Genomic DNA, 14208 nt, shown 5'->3' with positions numbered 1-14208 from the left:
CCAAACTAGCGATTGGGTAAAACGTGATTTTTCACTCACCGGTGAAGCAGTGATAGCTCTTTTTCAATCACGGTGATTTAAAGTAGTGATCCAGTGATTAGAAGCGATTTTAAACTGCCTGTGATTACGACGAGCTGTCTTGGATCAGCTAATCACTAGAGCAGTGATCTAGTGAGTGGCGGCGATTGGAAATAGGAGTGATTTCTCACTACGAAATACCAGTACTCAGACTGTTTTTAATGAAATTGTTGGTGAATGTGATTATGATCGTGAAATGCATTGGTGTCAAATTCAAAATAATGAAGGGATAAGATATGGATACATTCAGTGGAAAGAAAAGAAAAGACTTTTCCCGCTGGGTTGGCCCAGAATGTATAAATTAAGTTGTGTTAGCTGAGGTGATTTTGGAAGCGAAAATCATTGAATTTATGAGTTTTTTTTTTTTTGTGGAGATGCAGTGAATCGTATATGCAAGGCATAATAAAAGCTTAAACTAACCTAATCTATCATAGATTCGTATATGCAAGGTGCACAAGCGGAGTACAAATGGGGAACTACCTCAGCACTAGTTTTAGCGTAAGTGGTCTAGAAAAAAATGTTAGTGAACTCTGACATATCAGTTGAAAATATTTAACTTAAATTAAATATGTAATTTTCATTTGGTAGCATTAAAATAAACTGGTAAGAGTGGTTGAACAAAGTAGGCTTACTTTCTTATATTAACCTTAACAAACCTAGCCTCAGTCCTTTTTATTTTTTCCACGTTCCACAGTATCGTTAAACTACTGCAGTAAACTGCAATTAATATTAGTAATTCTCCAGAAAAGCTACACTCAATAAAGCTAAATTTTCTTTGGCTTCACTGGCTTCTGTGAGATGTATATTGTGATGTACACGTAGTTTAGTTAGCGCCCATAAATACAACAGCTATAGTGCTATGTAGCAATACATTCAACATAAAAATCGTTTGATACTTACCTGTATATTCTAATGCACTGTTGTAGCCCTCCCTCCCACTGCTTACCAATGTAACACTCGACAGGTCCAAGACGCAATATTAGGAAACTATTTCTTAGTAATTGTCCTGGACCGCTCGCAGGTTATGTTGGCAGATAGTAGAGTGTAGTTCTTCTGGAGAACATACCGTAAATTAACTTGAAATCAATCATAATTACTACGCTTAAATCACTATAACAACATTTATTCATTTATTAAAAAAAAAACTTATATAAATAATTACCAGAGATAGGAATTCGTGCAATTACATATCTGTATGTAAATGTCGTAAGTGAATTTTATTGAGTAGACATTTCAAGAATTTATGTTCTGGACGAGCGAATTTTATTTCATTATATTAACATATTCGAACAATGTTTTGCATACTATAATATCATAAGATAAGCATATTTTAATTTGTGTTCTATATTATTTGTATATAAACGTTAAAATATCTATCTAGTGTCCCTGTGGTACAGTTAATCTGGAGAATTATGAATAAATTACTACAGTAACATTTATTTACAAAATGAACTTGGTGGAATCTCTACAATAACATATATTTACAAAATTAGCTTAGTGAAATTACTACAATAATATTTCTTTTCATAAAATTAACTTTGTAATTCAACAATTACCAAAGATTGGAAGTTAATGCAATTGCATAGGCTATATTAGTCATAAATGTAAGTGAAATTTGAGTCGACATTTCAGGAATTTGTTTTGGATAAGGGAGTTTTATTTCAGAATATTGGCACATTTTAACATTAGTTTGCTTATATTAACATAATGACAGCATACAATTAGCATATTTTAACATGATTTGCATAGTATTAATGCATACTAACTAATGAAAATCCAATAGAATTACGGTCATGTGATATACAAATTACCGCCCTTTGTTTCACGAAATCAAAACTGTCGCCAGTGGCTAAATATTGGTTCTTTGAATTCGCGGCCTTCGTGGGTATTGAAATTTCCCGCTAATGACGTCATTCAAGGTGAAGGGAAGTCTATTTTGTTGGCCACTAGGTGCCAGCCTAGATCAATGAACTAGGGTGCCAATAAAGCATAAGCAACGCAGTAAAGATTGTGAAGGATTTTGCCAAGCAGTTCAAAACTTGTTGAACAGATTGCAGAAGACTGCAATGAAAGAGATTCAGCTATATCACAGTCTAGTCTGTTGCTATATTTTGAGAACAGGGAGAGAGTTTAATCACTGTATGTACAGTATACAGTAGTTTCATGTTGCAGTGAAATCACAGTTCGATCACTGTTTCACTGGTTAATGAATAGCTCACTCACTGGAGTGAAAGTGATTTATTAATCACCGATGAGAAATCGCTGCTAGTGATTTTTTACCATCTCTACTCCAAACAGCCCTGGTAGTGAACCGAAAGGACTGCTTTGTACGCAGACCTGCGCCAGACTGTCCTGCTTTCAGATGCTTGATAAATATCAACCAAGTCTCATCCAAACCTACTACGATGCATACAGATATAGACGAACTACTGAAAACTTAATTTGTCATCCTCTGAAACATACTGGTAATAAATATGAAGAAAACTATTCTCGTCAGCATAATATCCAATAAGTGCCAACATTTATTACAAATTACTTACACTTTCCTTTTCATCATAATAATATACTGTACTAAATGTAATGCAAACCTTTCAAACTTTAAGCTTAACAAATAAAAAGAAATCTGTTCCTCATAAGTTGAATAACAAAGCAATATTCTCAACAACGAAAAACTTCTTTACATTTTACATATCTTCACGAGGCTTTTAATTGTTGATAAGGGAAAAGGTAAAATTGATTTTTTTTTCTATAATTGTTGTAGATATTCATAATCATCATCGATATATTTTCAAAATATTTCCTTTCCTTTCCTCTCCATTCCCTCCCCTCCTCTCCTCTCCAGTCAACTAGTCAAAAGTTAAGAAAATATGTTACTATTTTGTTGAGTCAGATACAGTTTGCAGGAAACTGAAATATATAATATTTATCTTATTATTTTATGACATTCTGTAGTGCAATAAATTGTAAAACCATGTTTCTTTAATCAAGAATTTTACTAGAAAATAGAGATTTTTTGAAGTGACTAAATAGCCAACAAACTTAGATTTCAAACTAGTACTCATTGATCGTAACCAGTATAGACTTGTTTCCCTGAATGCAAGTTACGCTAAAATATCAGCACACAGGCAGGCTTTCTAATGTCCCGCCTGGACTGGGCTTATAAAACCCGGGCTGAATGGGCCAGTCCTAACTTTTAACTTGCTTTGTAGCTGCATTGGAACCCAGACCTGATGGCAGGCAGTTATGGGCAAGACTCGTGTCTCCTTTGCCGGCCTCACTTTCCAGTTGAATAAGCAGAGTACTGAAGTCTTCTGCAACAGTATGGCAACAATTGTCATATGACTATTTTGCCATATGAAAAAAAAAAATTGAAAAAGAAAAATAGAATTTTAACCGGAAACATTATAAGCCTTATGATTCCAGTTCTCAGGAAGCTCGAGAGAGAGTACGAAAAATTGAAAGAAAAAATGGTTGGCAGAGGGAAGGTGACATTTGCTCGTCTCACTCAGCTGTACATTATGAAACATGTGTCAACAACAAGAGCAGAAGTGTTTCAAGAAATTGTGTTGGAGACCCATTTGAAAATAAGAGCAATAACTTACTCAGAAAATGAATATAGTAGGAATTACACCAATTTTCTACACGAGCTCAAAAAGAAAAGCCTGCGAAGAACTCCATTTTGCTGATTTCATATCATCATATGACGGCATTTGTGGCAAGGCATTTCCAACCTCAAAACCTTGCAATTGAACATGTCTCCAGTGTTGACAACATTGTCAACAACTAGAGGCACTTCAATGTGAGAGACTGAAGCGATACTACGAGGCGTACATAGCACAATTTCCATCTGAAAACATCTGCACTACTAAAATTGAATGTAATAGATTTTTAAATACGACAATTTAAGAATACTATGATCAAAATCAATGGGAAAACAATCTTAATTTAAAATTTGCTAGAAAAAGTGTAGGTGAAACCAAAGGTGAATTCATATTGCTACTATCTTAATGTCTAAAAGTGTCTATGGTATAAACATTTTTCTTAGCATCAGTGGCAATACACTAACCAAATCAATTTCACAACATAAATCATAGGAACAGTTTCACAAACTTTGCATACATGAATGAATGCATATATATATATATATATATATATATATATATATAGAGAGAGAGAGAGACAGAGATTGAGGTACGGACCAACTGAGGATGGCTCCATTTCAGAAAAACCCGGTGAAGACCATATACTGTAAGTGCAGGAAGATTCTTCTTGTTAGTTTGAAGGATGCTTTGTCAAAATGTGGCCGTCCATTCGTGTGTTACTTCGTGCGTTCATTGTGTAAATTCTATACTAATTTTTGCTGTTGTTCATTTGAAAGAAAATATCACACAGGAAATTAGTAAATTCTTACATGAGTTGCTTATAAACGTTAACAAGAAAGTTTCTGTGAAACACAGGAATATACAGCCACTGAAATAGATGATTTTAAAAGGCAATATCCTATTATAATCAGTTTTAAATAATCAGTTCACGCTTTCATCAAATATATGTATACGAAATAAAACTGCTAAGTCTACGCGAGAGACCCAAACTCTAATTTTGCGGTTGTGACTGCTACACTTCAGGCAGCCCGTAATTAAAAAATTCCTCACTGTATTTGTGCATTAAGAATACCAATGTTGCAGCAGAAAGTATACAGACATATTATATTAATGCAGATCTACATGTAAACACAAATGCATTTTCAGCATATAATACGTGAAACATCTGCTCTATGTGAAAGACTTCATGATTTTCCATACTTAGGCTATATTTATAGCGCAGAACTGTTTCATTATATTAAAATGGTCTCTCGCATCAATGTAGGAGGATACGAATCTTGAGGTGACGACAATTTGAGACACTTTCTGCAAATACCGCATTTGAACGTTCTTTCATCTCTGTGTAGGTGCAAGTGATTGTAGAGATGATCCACTTGTGTAAAACAATTTCCAGAGACTTCGTAATTGAATTCCTTTAGCATATCTGAATGCATACATGCCGCTTTAAGTCTTCCAATTGATAGAAACACTTTCCATACATATCGCACTTGAATTAAATTTTGCCTCAATGTATGTCTCTATGCAAATACCTTGGAGCAACAGTAACAAATGTATATGATACGCGGTGGAAAAATAAACTCAGGATAAATATGGTAAATGCGTGTTATTATTTCGATGAGAAGCTTTTATCATCCAGTCTGCTCTCAAGAAAACTGAAAGTTTGAATATACAAAACAATTCTATCACCGGTTCTTTGGTATAGATGTGAATCTTGGACTCTCACTTTGAGAGTGCAACAGTGGTTAAGGTTGTTTGAGAACAAGGTGCTTAGGAAAATATTTGGAGCTAAGAAGAATGAAGTTACAGGAGAATGGAGAAAGTTACATAATGCAGAACTGTATCCATTTCATTCATCGCCTGACATAATTAGGAACATTAAATCCAGAAGTAGAGATGAGCAGGGCATGTACCAAGTAAGGGCGAATCCAGAAATGAAAATAGTGTTAGCTGGGAGGCCGGAGGGTGTAAGACCTTTGGGGAGGCCGAGACTTAAATGGGAGAATATTAAAATGGATTTTAGGGAGATGGGATGATGGTAGAGACTGGATTAATCTTGCTCAGGATAGGGACTGATGGCAGGCTTATATGAGGGCAGCAATGAACCTCCAGGTTCCTTAAAAGCCATAAGTATGTGTCTACGTCTGCTTAAAGCATCTAACACAGAGAAAAACTTCCTACACACCTAGCATTTCAATGGCTTTTCGCTTGTGTGAATGCGTACATGTCTGCATAAATTTGAAGATGCTGTGAAACACTTTCCACACACCTCACACTTGAATGGCCTTTCGCCTGTGTGAATGCGTATATGTGCGCTTAACTTTGACAATGCTGAGAAACACTTTCCACACGTATCACATTTAAATGACTTTTCGCCATTGTGTATACGTCTATGAATGCTTAAAGCTCCAGATACTGAAAAACACTTTCCACACACATTGCATTGGTATGGCTTTTCGCCTGTGTGACTGCGTACATGTGCCTTTAAGTGTCCTGATTCTGAGAAACACCTCCCACACACCTCGCATTTGAATGGCTTTTCGTCCGTGTGAATGCGTACATGTGTTGTTAAATTTGATGATGATGAGAAACACTTTCCACACATCTCGCATTTGAATGGCCTTTCGCCAGTGTGAACGCGTGAATGTAAATTTAAATGAGATGATGCTGAGAAACATTTACCACACATCTCGCATTTGAATGGTCTTTCTCCTGTGTGTATGCGTGCATGTCTGTTTAAATCTGATAATCCTGAGAAATTCTTGCCACAAACTTCGCATTTGAAAGGCCTTTCGCCTGTGTGTATGCGTGTGTGTCTGTTTATATCCGATGACCTTCTGAAAGACTTTCCACACACAGTGCAATGAAATGGCATCCCGCGTGTGTGTTCGAGTGCATGGCTCTTTATATCACTCAGTTCCAAGAAACACTTCCCACAGACATCGCATTTGAATGATGTTTTCATTTTTTGTATATGTGAATGAAGTTTCAGAGATTGCTGTGATACAAAAACCATGCTGCATATATTACATTTGAAGGATTTATGGCTTTCGGCGCCAATGTTTGAACAGTCTGGTTTGCTGCTACCGCACTGTCTCAATTTGTCTTCTTCATTATTAATGCCGGCAGGTTCTTGTGACACACTCTTCTTAACATTATCCAAAATCCTGAAATGAATATAATAAATTATTTGGTTTCAACTATTATCAATGTCGTGTGAGAAAAAAAAAAAAAAAAAAAAAAAAAAAAAAAAAAAAAAAAAACATTTTAAACATTACATTATATACAGTAAAATCCCTCATATCCGGCACCCAAATAACTGACAATACCAAAAAACGGCACTTTCGGCTAGGCCAAAGAAAAAAGTCATTCATGCGAAAGGGAAGAATCAGACGAAAATGTGAGTGGTTTTTGTGGAGCATATATACCGTATATTGTTTTCTCTTTACATTGTTCACTCGTGTCAACATACACAGAAAACACCTTTACGTCCCTGGAGTAGATCGGGTAGCATCAGTAAGCTCTCACTTGGGCCTTGGAAAGAATGCGTAGAGATGATATCTTTAAATTTATCACTTGAAGTCGACCGTTTCGAAGGCGTGTTGGACAAATCTAAATAGGAAAGTTTAAAATTCTGTCTTCCAGAGCACGTAAAAGTTTCATTAGAGTGATATATACAAGAAGACACTAGAGATATGTAAAAGAGGTTCAAATCATCGAGCGCTACTTCACTTTCATAGTTACGACGTTGGCTACACTGCTCTTCACGTCAGATGACTATTTAAAATTGTCATAAGGTTACGAAAACGTTTAGTATTTTTTACACTATTATGTATTACAACAATTATGAACTGATGAATGTACATTACCGTATTCAGTACTAAAAATAAACATTGTATGTATTTCAAAACTTATTTTTAAATATCTATATGAAAATTACTAAATTTCAACATGGAAAAAAATGTTTGTGCAGTATACAGTATGTCTTTACATAACCCATAAACGTATTTTCCAATTATCCGGCACTGGCTTTGTCCCACAGTTGCTGGTTATGAGGAATTATACTGTACACATATCGAATAATAATACAGGCGAATATAATTTTTGGTTGCTGTCTTGGTTTTTAGACTTGATCTTGGGGTTATTTTCGTCCTTGAATCAGAAAATGACATTGAATAGAACACATCAGTATTATTTCTTAGATATTGTTGAATTTATATAATGATTTTATACAATACCGTATTTTGAATTCTGATTTGTTACATTTTTGTAACACCTTATAGATGGATAACACGGTTTTACTGTAATGCCAAAATTTCTGTGGCTTTGACCTAGAAAATTAAGCGCTAGTTCAGTTTTTGGCATCTACCAGCTGGGACGTGGGAATGCCAAAATACTTGCAACTGGAGTACGATTCTCATGATTGTGTCAGTTACTGTTGCCACGTCTGATAAAAACATTAAGGATGATGAAAACTATATTATGTCGACCACTAATCAAGAGTAAGTGACATCACTACAGACACCGGGGGGAAATTCAACAACTAACAAGCATGAGTTGGGATTCAGCTGGGTGAAAATGATTATTAGAGGAGAAAAATTCGCTCCAGCGCCGAGGATCGAACTCGGGTCCTTGATTCTACGTACCAAGCGCTCTAACCATTGAGATACGCCGAAGTTCAATCCGGTGCTGTGAATCGGTTCACTTTTCCAGATCGAGGATCGCAAAGAAATGGCGGTTTCACAATGGTCGTGATTGAAATATCTCGACGTATTTTGCTATATTTGTTGGGAGTACACACTTCAAACAAGTAGAAAAACTAATTCAGAGTTCGTGAAGACAGCACATTTATGTTATTTTGGTATCAAGCTTGGAGACCAAGATCAGTCATGAGCTCCTTGTATGGTTTTTGTTTTAGTATGTTATTTTACGACGCTGTATCAACATCTAGGTTATTTAGCGTCTGAATGAGATGAAGGTGATAATGCCGGTGAAATGAGTCCGGGGTCCAGCACCGAACATTACCCAGCATTTGCTCATTTTGGGTTGAGGGAAAACCCCGGAAAAAACCTCAACCAGGTAACTTGCCCCGACCGGGAATCGAACCCGGGCCACCTGGTTTCGCAGCCAGACGCGCTAGCAGTTACTCCTTGTATGGTATGCAAAACTTGTACAGGACATTAGCGCCAGTGGATAAATAGAGAAGTAGGAATGATTATTCTTGCATTGTTAATATCATAGTCATCAATTGTAATAATGTCTCTGTTTCAAGTTCTGGCTGATATGTACATCTCTATCAGGCAGTACATCTCACTTGACGATATGTGCCATAAGAAGAACATTGTTTGTATGCATCTAAAGCCTGATGTAGCTAATCAGCGATGTTTACGATGGAGAGGGAAAGAAACTGGCCACCCTATTCCGTTATCTTCTGTCCTAGTTGTCTCATAAGTGGTGTCTTGTTGGTATCTTTGGACAGTTGAACTAAACAACAACAAATCGAAATAATCGTGATAAGAGGGCACATCCTGATCTATCGCCAGCTATGAGACATATGCCGCACTCGGATCTGGTACATATCCCAACCTTAATGACCTACAACAGTTCTCAGTAGATGAAACTTGTATGTCTGTATGTTTCGTATAGCACAAAGTAAAGAAAGTGGTGGCAGCTACAGTGTTTTTCAAACTTCACATAGTGAATACTTTGACCAGAACGATTTGAGAGATGATTAGAGACCTAAATCTTTCCAAGAAATCTTCTCAATTCCTAGCCTGCAAACTAAGGGAAAAGAATATTTCAGCCTGGAATAAAAATTATATTTTAGTGAAGAAGCTTCAACCAAGACACTAGTCGGCCTGGTTGGCGATTTTGTATAGCCTTCTATGCTAAAGGTTACGGGTTAGATCCCGGGCCAATTCGATGGCACGTAAGTGTGCTTAAATGCGACAGGCTCATGTCAGTAGATTTACTGGCATGTAAAAGAACTCCTGCAGGACAAAATTCCGGCACATCCGGCGACGCTGATATAACCTCTGCAGTTGCAAGTGTCTGTAAGTAAAACATATATTTCTATCTCCAAGACAATACATAAATAATGTTTAAACAAACAAGTGCCAATATAAAACCGGCATATTTGGGACTAAGAGGGATGAAGTTACAGGAGAATGGAGAATGCAAAGCTGGACGCATTGTTTTCTTCACCTGACTTAATTAGGAACATTAAAACCAGACGTTTAAGATGGGCAGGGCATGTAGCATGTATGGGCAAATCCAGAAATGCATATAGAGTGTTATTTGGGAGACCGGAGGGAAAAAGATCTTTGGGTAGGCCGAGACGTAGATGGGACGATAATATTAAAATGGATTTGGGGGAGGTAAGATATGATGATAGAGACTGGAATAATCTTGCTCAGGATAGGGACTGATGGTGGGCTTATGTGAGGACGGCAATGAACCTGCGGATTCCTTAAAAGCCACTTGTAAATAAGCAAATAAGTGCTTTAGGCGGCTTTCACACCGAAATTGCATGCCACGTCCAACGTACGATATGGATGCACGCTGCAGGTCACTTGGTGCAGCTCAGAGTTTTGTATTCACGCCACGTCCGTCGTGTAGGTCACAGTTTCACATTTTTTACTTTGCACAACGTCCTTTGTCTCAATATAAACCTAGGCCTAAAGTGTGATAATGTCATTATTATTACTATTATTATTATTATTATTATTATTATTATTATTATTATTATTATTATCATTACTGCGAAATGTTGGACATCCGAAGAAGCATTCTGAGGGACCGTTTTAATAAGTTTGCTGTCGATTCAGAAACAGATTAGGAGACCTAAACTGCGATTATTATTATTATTATTATTATTATTATTATTATTACTATTATTATTATTATTATTATTATTATTATTATTATTATTATTATTATTATTGTAGGATTTTCCCCAGTAAAGTTTCCTCCATAAGGGCTATTCTACTGTAACATAAGTGGTTTTATTTCCCATGATTTAAATCACTAGGTCGAAAAGATCGTGAGTGACTATGCATAGGTGAGAAAACAAATTAAAATATTAAATGCAATTTAAAAATAAGACACTGTAATGTAACTATTAAGAAATTATAAATGCATTCGGAGGGAATGAAAAAAAAAAAGTTTAACTTGCTCTACCTGTAGAGGAATATTTACTGTTCGACGACTATGTCCCAGGCTTGATGTTTTTCATTGCGATTGCTATGGTGTTATCATAAACACACGCGTATTTCTCCACGGTTTTCATGAGTAATATATTGAAATGTTCGTTATCCGGTAATTTCTGAAGACATGGTTATACACCACCACCACCACCACCAGGTAATCGCGTGCTAACAAATGAACACACTTTGAAATCTGTGCAGACTAACCACAGCGTGTGTAAATTGAGTGAAACAGAACCAAAGCATATGTGCGGTCCCAAGTAGTGTGGAACAAAATAGTCCATATGTATGTGGTGAGCAGCATGTCGCATTCTGCAAGCTATTTGTTTGCGCAGGATTCAGAAAAGTGTAGCATGCAGCTTGCACCCACGTCACACGTAGCATGCAACTTAGTTTGAAATCCCAGAGACAAATGGCAAAATACGTGGTAGACATTCATCTCTTTCTTAATGGCCAGCTATAGCACATTGTTCTGTTGTTCATAAACGATCCAGTAACTTCTTCTTGGTGATTTTCGTCCCCTGTACATGCTTGACTGTTGAAAAAAGATCAGTAGGAAATGTTGGATTGCTCGCTCCTTCATCCATGGCACAATTAGTCCTTGGCTTAGTATCTTAGCACAAGGTTAGTTTTTCCTTTGAAGTGTAGTCTTTTCTTCACGCAGGTATAATGGACCATTCTGGTCTTTCGCCTAGCAGATCCAATTCTGGCATAACCTTATGCCACACCAACAGAGAATTGGTTCGACAACTTTACCGATTGCTGGATAGACCCCCAGTTTCGAAACTATTCCAAATCAATTATATATTATTTTCTTGCAAATAGAATTCTCTGATCTATTGTTATATATACAACTTCATCTAATGTCAAAAACTCCAAAAATAATCTATATTGTTGTTTAGTCAGCTGTCCAAACACAGGTTTCAACCTCACATGTGACACCAAGAAGGCACCACTTATGAGGTAACTAGGCCAAGAGATAATGAGATTCTTTTCCCCCTCCATTGCATAAATCATCGACCAGCTACATATTACACTAGTCAGACTTCAGAAGCATACATACAATAATTATTGTTCTTCTGACAAATAACGTCAAGTGAGATGGACTTCCTGATAACAGATGAACATAAAACAAGAAACCTCAGTGAGACTATATGTGATTCGAAGTTACAAAATGACCAGGTAAAAGTATAAAATGTGTAATTGTAGAAGTCTTTAATTCTGTTTCTTGTACCATGATCTTGTTAAAATATTACACACTAGGGTAACTGTGTGGGAGGGCAGGTAATGAAATTAAAGGAGCAGTCCGCGATAAAATTAAGTTGGCTTTAATCAAACACGTTTTTCAATCTAAGTAGAATGTAATTTACCGCATGTCAATGCGAGGCATGGTTCTTGAGTTACTGACTCCGCACAAATACTTATGACGTCATAGCCACTGAACTGTTGTGATTGCATAGTAGGTCGAGAACATCCCGAGTGCGGTGCTCTGTATTAAATAATCTTCTCGAGCCGTAGTACACGTGAACAGAATTTCGGACTTAGTTGTGATTTAGTGAAGTCATATTTTGCTTTTCATTTAATCATAAAATAGCACATACCAACGTTGTGGTTTTATGTAGGGCTATTTTCTTTTATATGAACGATTTTGAGCTGCAGTAGACTAAACAGAAAAAATTGTATCGTAATACAGTTTAAAATGCCATGGTGTTGTGATTTTTCGTGTTCAGAGGGAAGAACAAAAGCAGAACATGGAGAAGGGATATCATTTCATGTATTGCCGAGCAGAGAAAAGTCCACCGCAAATATTTCAAAATATGGGTGAAGAAAATCAACAGAAAAGGTTTTACACCATCGAAAACTGCTGTTGTGTGTTTTAATCATTTCCATGAAATTAATTTTGAAGAATCGTCTCTATTAAAAAGACGTTTAATAGAACTCTGAAAATGAAGAAAACTGCTGTCCCTTATTTTTGAAAGGAGAATCTCCCCAAGACAGTTCTGATACTACGCGCTCGTCTACTTATAAATGAAAAGAGGTCGTCGAAGAAGTAATAGCAAGTTGCAGTGATGCACCTATAGCTGAAAATATTGACGAATGTGTAGTTCTCGATGAGGCTGAAAATTCACAGAAACCTGATATAAACAAAGCTGTGCAGTGTGAGATAGGGTGCGAGACACTAAGAAATGTGTGTGGTGAATCAGATGTGAGTGAGCCATAAACTGACTTAGACAGATCTTTTCAAATAGAAGAAGAAACTTCATATTCTAATTCATCAGGTATAAGGTACAAATTGTTTGAAAATTTTTCAAAAACTTTACAACTATATTTCATCGGCAAGACAACATTTTATAAAATAATTTCAAAATTCGTAGAACCAACAGTAGTTGTAGTTATTTTCAGATTCATGAACAACTTATCAATTCCGTAAAAGATAAAAACGTTCGAATCGCGGTGATGACCAATTTGACTCACCTGGTTACAGTGCAAAATATGTCACTTACAGTGTAATGGACCTTAATTCAGATAATCTTATAGACTTCGTAGTTCTGCAAAAGGGTCTAATTGTAGGCAATCTTGAAAAAGCAGCATGCGAAAAAGTTCTAGATCGCCTAAAAGAAAAAAATGAACATTACCCTCTCTTTGTCGGAACGTAATAGAGGAATTAGGAAATTCATGAGGACCAAATACGAATGGTGGACCATCATTTGACATTTGGCACATTGCAAAAAGCTTATCTAAATACCTTAAAGCCGCCGCAAAAACATATGAGAAAATACAAATGTGGAAACACAGCATCATAAATCACTCGTGGTGGTTATGTGCTACATGTGAAGGTGATCCTGACGACTTAGAAGACAGATTCATTTCTGTATTAAATCATATTTGTAATATACACGAACAGAGACATATAAACAATATGCACACATTCACCCATACAATAGCGAGAGGGAATGGACCGAACCTGGATCCGAACCAACAATGCTCTGAAAAATGTATGCAACCCTGCCCTTTAAAAGACTTAAAGCAGACTAATCAGTTTTGTCACACCAGCAAACTTGAACCATATCATAACGAGAGATTGGTTTACACTCCTAAGAGAAAACACTTTCAATATGATGGAATAATAACAAGAACTATGATTGCAATAATGGACCATAATTACAACGTGAAAATAGATGTAACTGGTTCCAGACTCCAGTACCCTAAGCCAATAACGATGGGTGGAAAAGAAAACATACAGCAGGAAGGAAAATGCGTGGAGAGAAGATACACAGTGAAATATGTTGGAAGTAGCTCGTGATTATCAATTACTGTAATTCGAT

General features: G+C 36.4%; 1 protein-coding gene across 1 annotated transcript in view; it reads right to left on the bottom strand.

The window, feature by feature from the left end:
* Positions 1-1301: 1301 nt before the first annotated feature.
* The window catches only part of LOC138693035 (zinc finger protein 723-like), a 31919-nt gene continuing 19012 nt past the window's right edge, over positions 1302-14208 (bottom strand). The window contains exon 5 of the mRNA XM_069816557.1: positions 1302-6844. Coding sequence (XP_069672658.1) covers positions 5863-6844 — 982 coding nt within the window. The 3' untranslated portion in view covers positions 1302-5862. The remainder of the gene's footprint in view (positions 6845-14208) is intronic.

This window comes from Periplaneta americana, chromosome 17 (genome assembly GCF_040183065.1).
Source record: "Periplaneta americana isolate PAMFEO1 chromosome 17, P.americana_PAMFEO1_priV1, whole genome shotgun sequence".
In the NCBI taxonomy this organism is placed as follows: Eukaryota; Metazoa; Arthropoda; class Insecta; order Blattodea; family Blattidae; genus Periplaneta; species Periplaneta americana.
Note: the sequence above shows the minus strand (reverse complement) of the source record. Positions and strands in the feature narration are given on the sequence as shown.